General features: G+C 37.9%; 1 protein-coding gene across 2 annotated transcripts in view; it reads left to right on the top strand.

Annotated features, from left to right (window-relative positions):
• Positions 1 to 13,530, top strand: part of LRRN1 (leucine rich repeat neuronal 1) — a 38,467-nt gene extending 24,937 nt beyond the window's left edge. For both annotated transcript variants that reach the window (XM_012468501.3, XM_012468502.2), the window contains exon 2: positions 10,954 to 13,530. In XM_012468501.3, coding sequence (XP_012323924.1) covers positions 11,229 to 13,379 — 2,151 coding nt within the window. In that variant the 5' untranslated portion in view covers positions 10,954 to 11,228 and the 3' untranslated portion in view covers positions 13,380 to 13,530. The remainder of the gene's footprint in view (positions 1 to 10,953) is intronic.
• Positions 13,531 to 16,951: the final 3,421 nt, after the last annotated feature.

The following is a 16,951-nucleotide window of genomic DNA, read 5'->3' on the forward strand; positions in this document are numbered from 1 at the left end:
AGAGTAAGCTTACTAGTATAGTTAGTTTCATTCATATTATTCATGAGGGCTTTTCTATCTTGAACGCCCAACTCCAACTCCTAGTTATTTAAAAAATCTACTATACACTTCTTTCATTTGATTTTTTTTTTTTTTTTTTTTTTTTTTTTTTGAGATGCAGTCTCACCTGTTGACCAGGCTGGAGTGCAATGGCATGATCTTGGCTCACTGCAACCTCCACCCCCTAGGTTCAAGAGATTCTCCTGCCTCAGCCTCCTGAGTAGTTGGGACTACAGGCACATGACACCATGCCCAGCTAATTTTTAGTATCTTTAGTAGAGACAGGGTTTCACCATGTTGGCCAGGCTGGACTGAAATTCCTGACCTTATGATCCACCCGCCTCAGTCTCCCAGTGTGCTAGGATTACAGGTGTGAGCCACCACGCCCAGCCTCATTTGAATTTGTGTGCCCTCACAGACTGCAGCACATGTTCTATCACCAATTAAGAAAAGTTTAACTTATGCATTTTACAAATTATACATGTAATTTGGCTGTGCTTATACAGCACACATCAACGTTATGATCAATTTACTGCCATGTTAAAAAAAATCAATGAACATTATTTGACTGACCGGACTAATATTTTGGAATAAGTTTGCCATCAGTGTGATTGATTAAGCTAGCTACACAACCCAACCCCCCCAACTACCTGAAGCAAAAGTCAAAATAGAGGTTATTAAAGAAAACCAGCCACTGAACGATCTCTAAGTTGAGTGACATTTTCCTATGCTACTTATAAATGGTTGGTTAATGGATCACTAAAGACTAATGTCATTCAAAGAGTTGTAGACCCTGCCCTCGTGGTAAAGAATCTGAATTTAACCTTAGACAAAGTCAAGCAATGTGGGGTTGTCTATCTAGAGTACAGGACAGGATGCTTGGAGACTGGAGCTTGGCCTCCAAATATACGACCTCACCTCCTGAGGTGTCCTCTGCAAAATGAGAGGTTATTGTAGATGTGTCAGGTGATCTCTAAGGCCATCTCTACCTTTCAGTTTGTGCTTCTGTGAATTTCACAGAGAGGCTACCCTGTTTGCCTTTGATCAGTTGAAGTCAAGTCAGACTCTGAGGTCAATATTATTCCCTAGGGCCCTTTCATAGACACCCTTCCCGTCCATCCCAAGACACCTTCCTGGGTTTGGATTCATGCCAGCTGGCATTGGCTTTTCATTTTTCTTTTGCTTTTTACATTTTCTGTTGTAACTCTTAAGTCCATCCAGCCCAGCCTACCCTGCTTCCCATGCCTGGCCAACCCTCCTGAAAGGGCTAAAGTGCCATCCATGCCCAGTTCCTCTTAGGAGCTGAATCAATTGTGACCCCAGCTTTTATGCTCGACTTGGAGGCCAGCTGCGCCTTTGGGCTTTTCCCAGAGATGTTGGCTGAGACTGCACCTGCAGTGTGATGGATTTGCCCTCGCCTGAAAGAGGAAGGAAAATGAGGGAGAATCAAAAGATCACTTGTATCCATTCCCTTCTTTGTACACTAGTACATTTGTATCACCCAAGCACACCAGAGAATTTTCGTCTCAATTAATAGTAATAACATACAAGAACAAGGAGAAAAGGAAAATAAAATTAGGGGGAGGACAATCTGATTTTCTCTGGGAGCCAGTAAAACCACCTCAGAAGTTTAACATGATCAGATTAGGAAACACTGAATTTGGGAGCAAGGCATTTGGGTTTTATTTTGTTCCCTTGGCAATTAACTGGGTCAATTTGGATCACTTAGGGGATCTCTAAGGTCCTGAGTAACTTTTAAAGTAGGTCTTCTGAAAGAAAGGAGTGTAAAATGAATTTTTGGAAATGTAATGCTTCTTAAAAAAGCACCAGAGTAGTTTTTTTCTGAGCAGAGATTCACACCATAATAAACTCAGTTTGTGATTCTAGATTTTCACATATGGAGTATTTTCCAATAATATGAAAATTTATATCTAATCATCTAGTTATATATTCCTTTTAGCTCAGCATTATAGGTTCTATTTTTATACTTACATAATTCAGACGTTACAAAGTGGCCATGAGCTGTAAAGGACCTCCGAAAGCAGACAGTTTCTGTTTGGCCTGCACAGCTAAAACATGTTGGGATGCCTTTTGGAATTCATGTACTCTCCAGCCTTCTGCATGGCTAATACTTCTCACTGTTTTAGACTCAACCCCCTACACCTGCCTGGACCTAGAAAGCATTAAGTTTGAGATCCCTGCCACAATCAAACTCCATCCCTTGAAAACAATTTAATAACACAAGAGGAAGAAAAAAAGAAGGGAAGAAAGGAAGAGAAAGGGAGGGAGGAAGCATTGCGTCTCTGAAAATGGTTGGAAGTAAAGTTTTTTTCATGACATCAGAGGAATGGGTTGATGACTTCCCTTAGGCCTAGGAAGCTATAACTACTTAAGGTAGGGTAAATAAAATAGGATGCAAAGTTACATGACCTATTCAAGGTCATCCAGAAAGTTTGTGGTGAAGCCAAAATTAAGAATCCCTTACCTGGCAGATATCCTTGTTCTGTTGCCTGCCCCACTGAGATATGCGGTCACACTGCTTGCTGATGAATAATGTGGGCTTTTAGGAAGAGTTCCTTATGCAAAAGAGCCTCAGGAAGCTCCGTTATGTCCTTGCAAGGGGATAAACTTTATTGTTTCCTTAATGCAGTATGGAAACTATTATAGCTGTTCCTTCCATAGGGACCCTCCATCTGTGATCACTAACACACGCTACAGAGTGTTTGGCTTTGGATAATGCGTGAACCAGGAACATAATTTTGGAAAATGGTTGGAGAAAGAAATCTAAGAGTCAGAAAGGGTCAGGGGCCAGACAAAAGTCTAAGAAATTAATGTCTTTAAAAATAGTCTGTGCAGATTCAGCATTCAGAATGTATGTGTAAGGCCCTCTTTCCTTCCCAAGGGGAATAAAATGTACCCTCAATAAAGAATTTATGGTAGTTTCTCTCTTTGGCCCCACCTGTATTGGCTATCTACATTATTTAAGGTACAGAACTTGTACTCGATCACACCACAAAAGGCATCCTCTACTGATTTCAGCTATCCACATCTTACTTTCATCTTATGAAAAGGACTCAGATTCAATAGGAGACATCAATCCTGTAAATAATAGTAGCTAACATCTACTGGGGACTTGCCATGTGCCAGGCCCTCTGCCAAAGGCTTTACATTTAAACTTTCACTCTTATTCTCTCACAACCCTTGCTAAGCAGGTTTTATATTCTCCATTTTCTAAAAGAGGAAACTGAGACTTAGAAAGTTTTAATAACTTACTCACGGTCACAGAGCTGAATTTGAAACCAAGTCTGTCTCTCCAGAAGCCACATTCTTAACTCTAAGCTATACTCTTGTTTCAGACAGCTGAAAGTCCTTGTTAAGTATCACAATCTGTACTGGGACTTGTAGCAGAAGGCAGAGTGGCCTTCAGGGACAGGAGGATCCTTCTGCGAGGTCATTCCACACAGTGGAATTTGGGTCCACCTTGCCCAATGGAGTAACTACAGGAAATGTTTGTGTTGAGGCAATCTAGTTTTTAAACATGTAGGGACAGAAGGAAAATTTGCTTGAACAAAAATCCCATTGCCCCATTATTCAAACCATTCGAAAAGAAAAGCAAAGTTGAATGCTGCATTAGCCCTGGATCTATTTGGAGCCTGAGAAAGAGCTAAAATAATGATTTGTAAAAAATATTATCTACATGATATGAATTTGGCCAATCTAGAAAGGATACATAAAAGCACATGCCCTCAAAGGCATTTTTTTTTCATTTAGGGATCGAAATTTTAGTTCTTTGCTGTGACTATACAATCTATGAGATGGTGATAATTTCCAGGTTGGAGGTTGTGTTTTATAATTTGCCTGGATAGGGCTTCAATTTAGCTCTAATGCAATATTTGATCTCTGGATTTCTAACACTATTAATTCCAATGATACTGGTTGAAAATGTAATGGAAATGACAAATAATAATGCTAATGACTCTTTATTAAGCATCTTCCATGCTCAAGGTCCTTAAAGAGATTATTCATTAACTCCCAATAACAAGATGAACATAAAATTTAATAGCAAATCTGACAGGTTTCCAGAGGTTCAAAAATAAGTATTTGAGGACTATGTGCTGGATGTTTTTCCAGTGTATTAGTCAGGTTCTCTTAGAGGGACAGAATAGGATACACACACACACACACACACACACACACACTCATATACATATATGGTGTGTGTGTATATATATACACACACACCATATATACATACATATCCCATTAATAATGTGACTATTATATATAAAGGGGAGTTTATTCAGAACTTAACGATCACAAGGTCCCACAATAGGCTGTCTGCAAGCTAAGGAGCAAGGACAGCCAGTCCGAGTCCCAAAACTAAAGAACTTGCAAGTCCGATATTTGAGGGCAGGAAGCATCCAGCACTAGAGAAAGATGTAGGATGGAACGCTAGGCCTGTCTCTCTTTTTCACATTTTTCTGCCTACTTTATGTTTGCTGGAAGCTGATTAGATTGTGCCCATCAGATTAAGGGTGGGTCTGCCTTCCCCAGCCCACTGATTCAAATATTAATCTATTTTGGCAACACCCACACAGACACACCCAGGATTAATACTTTGTATCCCTCAATCCAATCAGGTTGATACTTAGGATTAACCATCACAAGTCCACCCCTTATCAACTTGAATCCATACACATCTCCTGAGAGCATACATTATCTTCAAATAAAGATAATAATGAGGTCATAATTATACCCAACATACAACTATCCTTCCTACAACCAGAAACATACCAATCCCCAAGCCAAATACTATTATATAAAGTTAATAATACTTAAATGCTGATATGAAGTCAATAAATCTTATGTCACATGATAAGGAAAAGGAAGTAAAATGGTATTTTCTTATTATAAATGTATGTGTGCGCAAACATGTTTTTAACAAGGAGGAAATACTCATGACAGTTACAGTCTTTGTTTCTGCAGCTGGTCACATGGTCATAGCTGGTCACATGGTCATAGCTGGTATTGATGACTACCTTCTTGTATTACACATTCTGTATTCCTTTTGCCTTTAGCAAGCACCTCAGCAGGTTGTGGGTTTTTTTGTTTGTTTGCTTTTTCCTAGAGTGACTCAAACCTTCATTTCTGAAGGGTCTGGGTCATTTGTAGTCCTATATGGATTGGGCTGTTGTAGTTTCCCACTGACCTTAATCACAGGGCATGGTAATACTAAGAGATGCCCAATGGATCTCCTGTGTTCCATGCATACTCCTCCTTACCTACATTGTGGAGTAGTAGACTGATTTCATCTTGATAGTCCAGGTCAGTCACCCCACCCAACACTGTAACTTCCTTCCTAGCCTGTTGACTTAAAGGCAGTAGAAGCCCAAAGTGTCCAGGTGGCAATCTTAACTTCCAGTTTAATGGAATTGTTGTTGTGTATCCTGGTGGCAGCGTTCCTCCTTCTGGAACTAAGACCTCTAGGAGAGCAGAACGTAATGTGGGAACAAGAAGCAAAAATACTGCCAGTGGATCACTAGGGGTGATGATGAGTGGCGCCACTTCTACCCCTTAATTCCTGGACCCGTGAATCCTAGCTATGGGAGAAACAGTACCATGTACTGGATGCTGATTCAGAGCATACACAGCCTTCTGGAGAACTTTGCCCCAGCCCTCCAAAATATTGTCACCTTATTGGTATCATAATTGTGACTTCAAAAGGCCATTCCACTGTTCTATCAATCCAACTGCTTCAGGTTGATGGGAAACATGGTAAGGATGGGCCCGCTGCCACACTTCCTTAGCCATAAAGTGAGTGCCTTGGTCAGAGGCAATGCTGAATGGAATACTATGACGGTGGATAAGGCATTCCATGAGTCCATCGATGGTAGTCTTGGCACAAGCATTGAGTGCAGGATAAGCAAACTCATATCCAGAGTAAGAGTCTATTCGAGTGAAGACAAACCTCTGCTCTTTCCATGATGGAAGAGTTTCAATATAATCAACCTGCTACCAGATAGCTGGCTGATTATCCCAAGGAATGGTGCCTTATCGAGGGCCCAGTGTTGGTCTCTGCTGCTGGCAAATTGGGCACTCAGCAGTGCTGGAGCCAGGTCAGCCTTGATGAGAAGTCCATGTTGCTGAGTCCATGCATAACCTCCATTCCTGCCACCAGGGCCACTTTGTTCATGGGGCCCATTGAGTAACAAAAGCATGGCTAGGAAAAGTGGCTGAGTGATGTCTACAGAACGGGTCATCCTATCCACTTGATTATTAAAATTCTTATCTGCTGAGGTCACCCATTGGTGAGCACTCACATGGGATACAAATATCTAATGATCTTTTTCAAGATGACTTTGGCAACTTAAAATCCCTTGATTTCATATGAGCTTTAGAATTTTTTTTCCTGTAGAAATTACCATTGAGATTTTGATAGAGATTGCATTCATTCTGTAGATTGTTTTGGGTGTTATAGACATTATAACAATATTAAATTTTCCAGTCTATAAACATGGGATGTTTCACCATTTTTTTTCTATCATCCTTGATTTATTTTAGTTATTTTCTATAATTTTCATTGTACAAGTCTTTTGCCTTCTAAGTTTATTCCTAAGCAGTGCATTATTTCTGATACTTTTGTAAATATTGTTTTCTTAATTTCCTTTTCAGATTAGTTATTCTTAGTTTATGGAAATATATGTGTGTTAATTTTGTATCCTGCAAATTTGCTGACATCATTTATTAGTTCTAGCAGTTTTTTTTGGTAGAATCTTTAGGATTTTCTATATATAAGATTATGTAATCTGGGAACACATAATTTTATTTCTTTTCCATTTGAATGCCTTTTATTTATTTTTCTTGTCTGATTGCTGTGACTAGGGCTTCCGGTACTATGTTGAATAGAAATGGCAAGAATAGGCATTCCTTCCTTGTTCCCATTCTTAGAGGAGAGACTTCAGTTTTATGCTATTGAGTATGATTTTAACTGGGCTTTTGATATGTGACTTTTATTATGTTTAGGCACTTTCCTTCCATTCCTCATTTGTTGAGTGTTTTTATCATGAAAACGTATTGAATTTTGTCAAATAGCTTTGTGCATCAATTGAGATGATCATGTGTTTTAACCTCTTCATTCTGTTAATATGGTATATTATACTGATTGGTTTTCACATATGGAATCTTCCTCGCATTTCCAGTATAAATCCAACTTGCTCATAACATATAATCTTTAGTTTCGAACTTGTTTTGCTACATTTTGTTGGGAAGTTTTGCATCAATATGCATTAGTAATATTGGTCTGTATTTTCTTGTGATAATAGATTTACTTTTAAACACTCTTAGTGAGTAGCTCCTGGGAAATGCCCTACATTGTAAACATTTAAACTAGTGTACGGACTCTATGAAGTTGTTCTGTGCATAATGTCATGTTCAAAAATTTGTCTGGTGAAACTTGCTGAAGAGAATTCAGAATTAAATACAAATAGAAATATCTTAAACACCTCCTTTTGTGCTAAAGAAGTTTCCTTCCTTGCTGCCAAAGTAATACCTTGTAGGACGTGGAGAGGAAATTCTTATACGTACATTCTTACAGAATGTAGGAGAAAAAAATGTCTTTTCTCTGTGTTTGATCTGCTACCTAACATTCTGGATTTCTATGGTTGGTTAGTTGGTTGATTGGTTGAAAAAGGTATATATGTATGTCAAAGATAAAATTGAACATTTCAACACAATTATCTCAAATCATATAATTTAAACTAAAATGCGGGTATTAGCTATAATAATGTTCAAACTATAGCCCCATAAAGGCAATTTCTTAATACTAATAGACTGTTTTGGTCTTGAACCCACAACCTCAGGTGATCCACCCACTTTGGTCTCCAAAGTGCTTGGATTACAGGCATGAGCCACCATGCCCGGCCTAATTGTTTTGGAAGTCTCTCGTACAACTTTAATACATATTTTACTTCTTGGTACATTTTCTTACATTCAATCAAAACATAAAAACTAGTTGAAATTCTATCTCAGTTTTGAAAGGTAGGTTTATTCTTTTGGTTTTCTACTTTGAGTTATGATTGAGAAATAACCTGTGGCACAGGTTTTCTTAACAGTTTATTGTGGCCATTGCACCTGTTTCAGGATTACTCTAAACAGAAACAAGAGTGAAATAAATTTGCAGTGTTACTAATAAAAATGTTATTCTCTGCAGTATGTTTTCTTTTTCTTTTTCTTTTTTTTTTTTTGAGACCGAGTCTCACTCTGTCACCCAGGCTGCAGTACAGTGGCATGATCTTGGCTCACTGCAACCTCCATCTCCTGGGTTAAAGCGATTTTTCTGTCTCAGCCTCCTCAGTAGCTGGGATTACAGGCATGCGCCACCATGCCCAGCTAATTTTTCTATATTTAGTAGAGACAGGGTTTCACCATGTTGGTCAGGCTAGTCTTGAACTCCTGACCTTGTGATCTGCCCGCCTCTGCCTTCCAAAGTGCTGGGATTTCAGGCATCAGCCACTGTGCCCAGCCAGTATGTTTTCATTTTATAGAATTTCCAGATAAAAGCCAGAGTCAGCTAGTTTTATAATATTGAAAAGTTTTGCAAATACAAGCGTGTCACTTAATGATAGAGATATGATCTGGGAACTGTGTCATTAGGTGATTCCATCATTGTGTGAATGTCATAGAGTGTACTTACATAAACTTAGGTTGTATGCAGCCTATATGATATATGTATATGATATATATAGCCTATATCATATACACTATGGCTCCTAGGCTGGAAACCTGTATAGCATGTTACTTTCCTGAAAGTAATAGGCAATTATAACACAATGTCAAGTATTTGTGAATTGAAACATAAAAGTATAGTAAAAATATGGTACTATTAATATAATCTTATGGGACTACCATTGTATATGTGATCCACCAATGGCCAAAATTTCCCTATGGTGGCACAAGACTACATAATAAATCATAAAGTAACCAGACTTGGAGATGGGGAGGAGGAAAAATGCCAAATGTATAGTACTGGCTACTTATATTCTTACACTTCTTAGTCACAAAGATAACTGTTTTACAAAGTGAAAAGGTTAGTAATAGCAGGTAGCATGAATTCAGAGCTTGTTATGTATTGAGCACTGGGTTTAAACACATATACTCTATTTTCTTAGCTCCTTATAGTAATCTTAGAAAGTTAAAGAAAACACTAGTCACTGAAGTTCCTTCAGTGCTCAAGACTCAAGTGCACTATAGCAAGACAAACACCAGGAAACACGTAACTCTGCTTTGAATACTTCAGCAAGTAAATGGCTGAGTTTGGGAAACCAAGACAAACACTGGATCCATAATGGCTTTTTACACCTGATTGGAACGCAGAAAAATAGAACCATTAACTACTAATATTGTCTTTATAAGCAGGTGAGTAGTACACATCTGACCTCAGAGGATTTTATTGAAACCAATTGATGATGGTTAATAAAAACCAGTATCCTTCGCTTTCTTTCTTTCACTTGTCCTCTGACAACCACTATTTAGATAAAACTAAAATGGATTAGAGATATAAGATGATGAATAACAAATATTAATTTTTGTGAGCATATAATGTGAGTTAGCTACTACACTAAGGACTTTACCTAGATTCCTTTTATTTTCTCAATAATCCTGTGAGAACTCTACTTGTATGAGCAACCCCATTTTATAGCTGAAGACACTTGAGGCTTCAAGAGGTTATATGAACATGTTCATGGTCAACAGTTATTAAGCGATGAGTGACATTCTTATGAGATTAATGGAATCATCTATGTGAGATACAGATACATCTATTGTGTATGTTTGTGTTTTTAATGGAGACCAGTGGTATGAGAGAATGAAGTCCTTTTGTTATTCAGTCAAGATCTGACGTGGCTATTCAAATATAGGAAATAGTGATGTTTTCCTTTTTTAGTTATGTTAAATTAACTTTAAAAATAATAGCTTTATCAAGATATAATTCACATAACATAATTTGCTTATTAAAATGTTTGAGTCAAGAATTTTTAGAATATTCATGGAATTGTGCAACCATCACCACAATCTTTAGAATGTTTTCATCATCTCAAAAAGGTACTTTGTAGCCTTTAGCACCCTTCCCACTGTGCCCCCCATCCCCCTGGCCATAGGCAACTACTAAATTACTTTTTGTCACTACAGATGGTTCTATTTTGGATACTCTGTATATGGAATAATGCAATATGTAATCTTTTATTACTGGCATCTTTCAAGCATGTTTTTTATGTTTTCATCTATGTTGTAGAATATTAAATTAACTTTTTAAATAAGAATAATTGAGTTAGAAAAGCATTGGCTGAATATGTCTATAGAATGTACCTTTTAGAAAAGAAAGAATTCCTGGAGACAATTGAGGTATTAACTAAAATGTAAATAACTAAAAATTAGCTTTGAGTATTAAAATACCTTTTATGTTTTGCTTTTACTAGGCATGAACTTTTTAAGTTTTTGGAGCTATAAATATATGTAGTTTCTAAAGACATCTTTATTTTTAAAGAAATGACATCTGTAGGCTTTTAGTATTCATAGTAAGTGTGTATGAGTGTGTGCATTTGTGTGTGAGAGCGCATGTTTAGTGACTGTACGTGTGCATACATAGAAATGTACACAGTCATATATGACTAATAGTATGCGTGGAGTCTCAATTTAATTGTAAAAGTGAAGGAGCTCTAAAACTAGGTTTAGCATAATAAGTGGGATATAGTAAGAATGTCCTACAATTTAAAAGCCTGTTTGGTTATTTTGAATGAATTTTGAATGTTTCTGATCCAAGATTTGCGAGTGACTGTGCCTTTTTAGTAAACAAAAGAAAGGCTATAATGTAGAAAGTTTATGGAATAAGCATAACATCTGTCCTAATCTAATTTTCAGGCACATCTCCAGACTTCGATTTGGCTGAAGTGACTCATGCCACGGCCCTGTACACATGCCTGGAATTGAGAGACATAGTTAAAAGACTCCACATTGCTTTCTGCCTTTGAAAACTCCCCAAAACCATCCCTTTGGACTGGAATTCTACACAGCTCAACCAAGACTTTGCTTGAATGTTTACATTTTCTGCTCGCTGCCCTACATATCACAATATAGTGTTGACATTTTGTTAAAACTTAGGGGTGTCGGGAGTTGAGCTTGCTCAGCAAGCCAGCATGGCTAGGATGAGCTTTATTGTAGCAGCTTGCCGATTGGTGCTAGGCCTGCTAATGACTTCATTAACTGTGTCTTCCGTACAGAATAGTGAGTGTCCACAACTTTGCGTATGTGAAATTCGTCCCTGGTTTACCCCACAGTCAACTTACAGAGAAGCCACCACTGTTGATTGCAATGACCTCCGCTTAACAAGGATTCCCAGTAACCTCTCTAGTGACACACAAGTGCTTCTCTTACAGAGCAATAACATTGCAAAGACTGTGGATGAGCTGCAGCAGCTTTTCAACCTGACTGAGCTAGATTTCTCCCAAAACAACTTTACTAACATTAAGGAGGTCGGGCTGGCAAACCTAACCCAGCTCACAACTCTGCATTTGGAGGAAAATCAGATTACAGAGATGACTGATTACTGTCTACAAGACCTCAGCAACCTTCAAGAACTCTACATCAACCACAACCAAATTAGCACTATTTCTGCTAATGCTTTTGCAGGCTTAAAAAATCTTTTAAGGCTCCACCTGAACTCCAACAAATTGAAAGTTATTGATAGTCGCTGGTTTGATTCTACACCCAATCTGGAAATTCTCATGATTGGAGAAAACCCTGTGATTGGAATTCTGGATATGAACTTCAAACCCCTTGCAAATTTGAGAAGCTTAGTTTTGGCAGGAATGTATCTCACTGATATTCCTGGAAATGCTTTGGTGGGCCTGGATAGCCTTGAGAGCCTATCTTTTTACGATAACAAACTGGTAAAAGTCCCTCAACTTGCCCTGCAAAAAGTTCCAAATTTGAAATTCTTAGACCTCAACAAAAACCCCATTCACAAAATCCAAGAAGGAGACTTCAAAAATATGCTTCGGTTAAAAGAACTGGGAATCAACAATATGGGAGAACTCGTTTCTGTCGATCGCTATGCCCTGGATAACTTGCCTGAACTCACCAAGCTGGAAGCCACCAATAACCCTAAACTCTCTTACATCCACCGCTTGGCTTTCCGAAGCGTCCCTGCTCTGGAAAGCTTGATGTTGAACAACAATGCCTTGAATGCCATTTACCAAAAGACAGTCGAATCCCTCCCCAATCTGCGTGAGATCAGTATCCACAGCAATCCCCTGAGGTGTGACTGTGTGATCCACTGGATTAACTCCAACAAAACCAACATCCGCTTCATGGAGCCCCTATCCATGTTCTGTGCCATGCCGCCCGAATATAAAGGGCATCAGGTGAAGGAAGTTTTAATCCAGGATTCGAGTGAACAGTGCCTCCCAATGATATCTCACGACACCTTCCCAAATCGTTTAAACATGGATATCGGCACAACGGTTTTTCTAGACTGTCGGGCCATGGCTGAGCCAGAACCTGAAATTTACTGGGTCACTCCCATTGGAAATAAGATAACTGTGGAAACCCTTTCAGATAAATACAAGCTAAGTAGCGAAGGTACCTTGGAAATATCTAACATACAAATTGAAGACTCAGGAAGATACACCTGTGTTGCCCAGAATGTCCAAGGGGCAGACACTCGGGTGGCAACAATTAAGGTTAATGGGACCCTTCTGGATGGTACCCAGGTGCTAAAAATATATGTCAAGCAGACAGAATCCCATTCCATCTTAGTTTCCTGGAAAGTTAATTCTAATGTCATGACATCAAACTTAAAATGGTCATCTGCCACCATGAAAATTGACAACCCCCACATAACATATACTGCCAGGGTCCCAGTAGATGTCCACGAATACAACCTAACACATCTACAGCCTTCCACAGATTATGAAGTATGTCTTACAGTGTCCAATATTCATCAGCAGACTCAAAAGTCATGCGTAAATGTCACAACCAAAAATGCTGCCTTCGCACTGGACATCTCTGATCAAGAAACCAGTACAGCCCTTGCTGCAGTAATGGGGTCCATGTTTGCTGTCATTAGCCTGGCATCCATTGCTGTGTACTTTGCCAAAAGATTTAAGAGAAAAAACTACCACCACTCATTAAAAAAGTATATGCAAAAAACCTCTTCAATCCCACTAAATGAGCTGTACCCACCCCTCATTAACCTCTGGGAAGGTGACAGCGAGAAAGACAAAGATGGTTCTGCAGACACCAAGCCTACCCAGGTTGACACATCCAGAAGCTATTACATGTGGTAACTCAGAGGATATTTTGCTTCTGGTAGTAAGGAGCACAAAGACATTTTTGCTTTATTCTGCAAAAGTAACAAGTTGAAGACTTTTGTATTTTTGACTTTGCTAGTTTGTGGCAGAGTGGAGAGGATGGGTGGATATTTCAAATTTTTTTAGTATAGCGTATCGCAAGGGTTTGACACAGCTGGCAGCAACTCTAGGCTTCCAGTTGGTGTTTGGTTTTTATTCTTATCATTATTATGATTATTATTATATTATTATTTTATTTTAGTTGTTGTGCTAAACTCAATAATGCTGTTCTAACTACAGTGCTCAATAAAATGATTAATGACAGGTTGGGGTTCCCCTGTGCTTTTACCAGTAGCATGACCCCTTCTGAAGCCATCAGTAGAAAGTACCTTGTCCTCCAAAAAGCTAACATACAGTTTTGAAGCAGCATTGAAACTTTCATAGCAATCTGGTCTACAGACTTTTAACTCAAGAAGCTAAGGCTGGACTTGTTACCTTCATTGAATGATGTTAGTTGACTGTACTGTAATGTTGTATCAACTGAATTGAATGTTTGCCTTTAAACAATGAATTTCCTTTTTCTTTCTTTTTTTTTGTAATAGTTAAAGAGGCTTAGAACAAGCTAACAGGCAATAGAAATATGTATATCAGATTTTTTAATGTAACACACTACATGTTAATTGTTATCTTATTCTTTTTATCTTTAGTAGACACTTTTAAAAGAAAAGACAATTTTGTTGTGTTTAACTCACCAACACATGGTGTATAATGAAGACAGAACTATAATAAATTAGTTTTGTTCTGGTTTTTTAGAACACTTGCAATAATGTATCATTTATAGTTCTTGCTAGTTGCAGTGGTAATATTTTTCACATCCATAAAAACCACCACCAAAATAAATCAGCTGTAGCATGTTGCTTTTTAAAGCTAGGCCCTAAAAAGTTTTAATTCTTTTTCTAAGGGAAGAAATGTCTATTTTAATTAAGATATTTTAATCAACAGGATTTCTGTATTTTAAATAGTACTGACTAGCACCTAATGGGCAGTGGGAGGGTAGTTCACATGAAGAAAAAAACGTATATTGTTGTATCCCATGTGTAAAGGTAAATATATATATATACATATATTTACCAATAAATTTATATACACACACATCCCAACCTGTCACATACACATAATGTGTGTGTGTATATATATATGACTATATTGGGTATATAGTTCCTTTTCTGTAAAAGTTTTGTTAAAACCTGATTTTCTTTTGTAGTATCCACATTTTTCATCAAAATACAAAAACATCTATGGAGTGTCCCAAAATGTATTACATGTTATTTCTTTTTAACAGTTGTCTATATGCTTCGACCCATATTAGTCTATATCTGTGTGGCGATATCTGCTGAGACAAGTAAATGATTCATAGAAAACAAAGCTTCTGTACAGTTGACATTTTTCATCCAAATATATATAGACAGTTTTGGAGAATTGTTTCAAGATTACAGAGGAAACATGTGTACCATTTAGAGCAGATGGAACTAGGTTTAGGTAGAAGGCCAGTTCCACAAAGCGTAGAGGAATGGGATTTAAAAGTATAGGTAAAGAAGAACCCATTTGAAAATTTAGATTGATAAGTCAAAGAAATAAAGAAAGGGTCTTTCAAACACACCATTCCATCAGACAGGTGCCAGATGAGCACACACAAAGAAAAGTTAGCAGAAAGAAAGTCCAGGTAATGTAGGCTGATGGATTTTTTTCTTTGGCAATATCCTGGTTTTGTGAATCACTTTTAAAAAAATTATCACTTTCTTTCCATTCATAAGGGGTCTTGGCAAACAGAATTTCAGATCTTGAAACAAATGAGCTGCAACAGAAAAATAAGTAGTACCTGAGCTCAAAGCATTCCTTGCCAAAGCTTTCATTTATTGGTGAGAAAAACCTGGGCCCAGGGAGGTCTTGCAGCTTACCCAGGTCAGACTCCTGCTGCTTCAGCACTCTGCACTCCATCTATTGTTCTAGGCCCAGCAGCCTTTTAAGTTCCTGTGCAGGGCCGCTCTTTTACAGTTCTGAATAACGTCTGGTGCCCCTGCTTCAAAAATGCAGTACATCCTTAAGTTCCCATTTACTCAGGATAAATTTTAGCACAGGGCAGATCAGAAGGTGTCTCTATTGTTAGTAGTGCCAAGTATGTATGGGAAACACAGAGAATTGGAGCTGCACTGAATGCAAATTTGGTGTGTTTCCCATTGAGGAATTGTTGTCTTCAAACGTCTGCAGAGAGTAGTGGACCATGTTACAACTTTCCTGTTGATCTGTGAACCATGAAAAGGGGTGGCACTGATGCATTAGACCCTCAAGAGCCTGCAGTTGCAAATCTGTGAGACTTCATTCCACCCATAAAGCACATATTTGAACTTACACAGAATGAGCACTTAAATACTTACTCAGAATGAGCACTTAAATACTGGTGCAATAAAGGATGGGGAAAACCTCAGCCATTTCTCCATTCTGAAGATAGAGCAAGCACCAGGAAATCCAAAATTTTTCATCAACAATATCTTTTGCCAGCCCAATTTGGGGGAAAAAATCCCTTTACGTGTTTCTTCAGCAAAATACTGGAGCTTACTTTTCCAGTATGTCTGTGCTAATGAGTTGATTTTCATCTGACAGAAAGCAAAATGATAGAGTACTTTTTTCCTTGGCCAAGTATTTTCTCATTTGTATTTAATTTAATTTGATAAATTAGACAGCCAGTGAAATTAGATATCAAACCAGGTCCTGATTGATAATGAATGTGATATCACCTTTAACAGTGAAGTGGTTATTATAGGTCACTTTCTAATTTCTTATTTTCCCTTTTGCTTTCTCCTGCCCTCAGGGCATATAGTGTATCTGTAACCTGATTTTTCAAGGTTATTTTTGGAGCAGTTTCTTAAAACAGGCATTCCCTAACTTGCTCATTTAATTAATGAAAAATTGAATTGATGCCATGTACATAAAAACAAATGCAATGTTTGATTGTCAGTGTTTCTCATTTGGCAAAAAGGAATCATTTCCATTTTTTTTTTTTTTTTTTGCAAACAATATCAGAGTGCATATTTTCTCTCATGTGGTTTCTATTTATTTAATCATTCATTTGTTTGCTAAGGACACTATAGTCAACCCTTTACTTGGTGTTTGCTTTCTATCTCTTTATTCATTTTCCAAGGCATTTTCTTTTGTTTATTACTGTTTTTACCATTGATGGGGTGGGGGGAAGCATTTTATATCTCCAGCACTTTGCTGGGAAAAACCATACTTTCTCCCTTTCTATTTATTGAAAAGGGAAATGTAACTACTTCTGATGCATTCTAAGTACAATTGAAAATGCTTTCTTCACCTCAGTTCTTTCACTCTCACCTTGCTTGCAAATAGACTTTTTTTTTAATTATTCAAAAGGGATTAGCTTGGAGGGAAAAAAAATGTTTCTTTAAAGATTGGTGATTCAGAATCACCATCTGGAAGTCTAGAATAATTGTGGCCTGGCATCTCTGCAGGACTTGGTCTAATCTAGTGTGGATAGTTCTCCTGCCCCTACC

Source organism: Aotus nancymaae, unplaced genomic scaffold (genome assembly GCF_030222135.1).
Source record: "Aotus nancymaae isolate 86718 unplaced genomic scaffold, 86718_ANA_hifiasm-v0.15.2.pri h1tg000046l, whole genome shotgun sequence".
Classification (NCBI taxonomy): Eukaryota; Metazoa; Chordata; class Mammalia; order Primates; family Aotidae; genus Aotus; species Aotus nancymaae.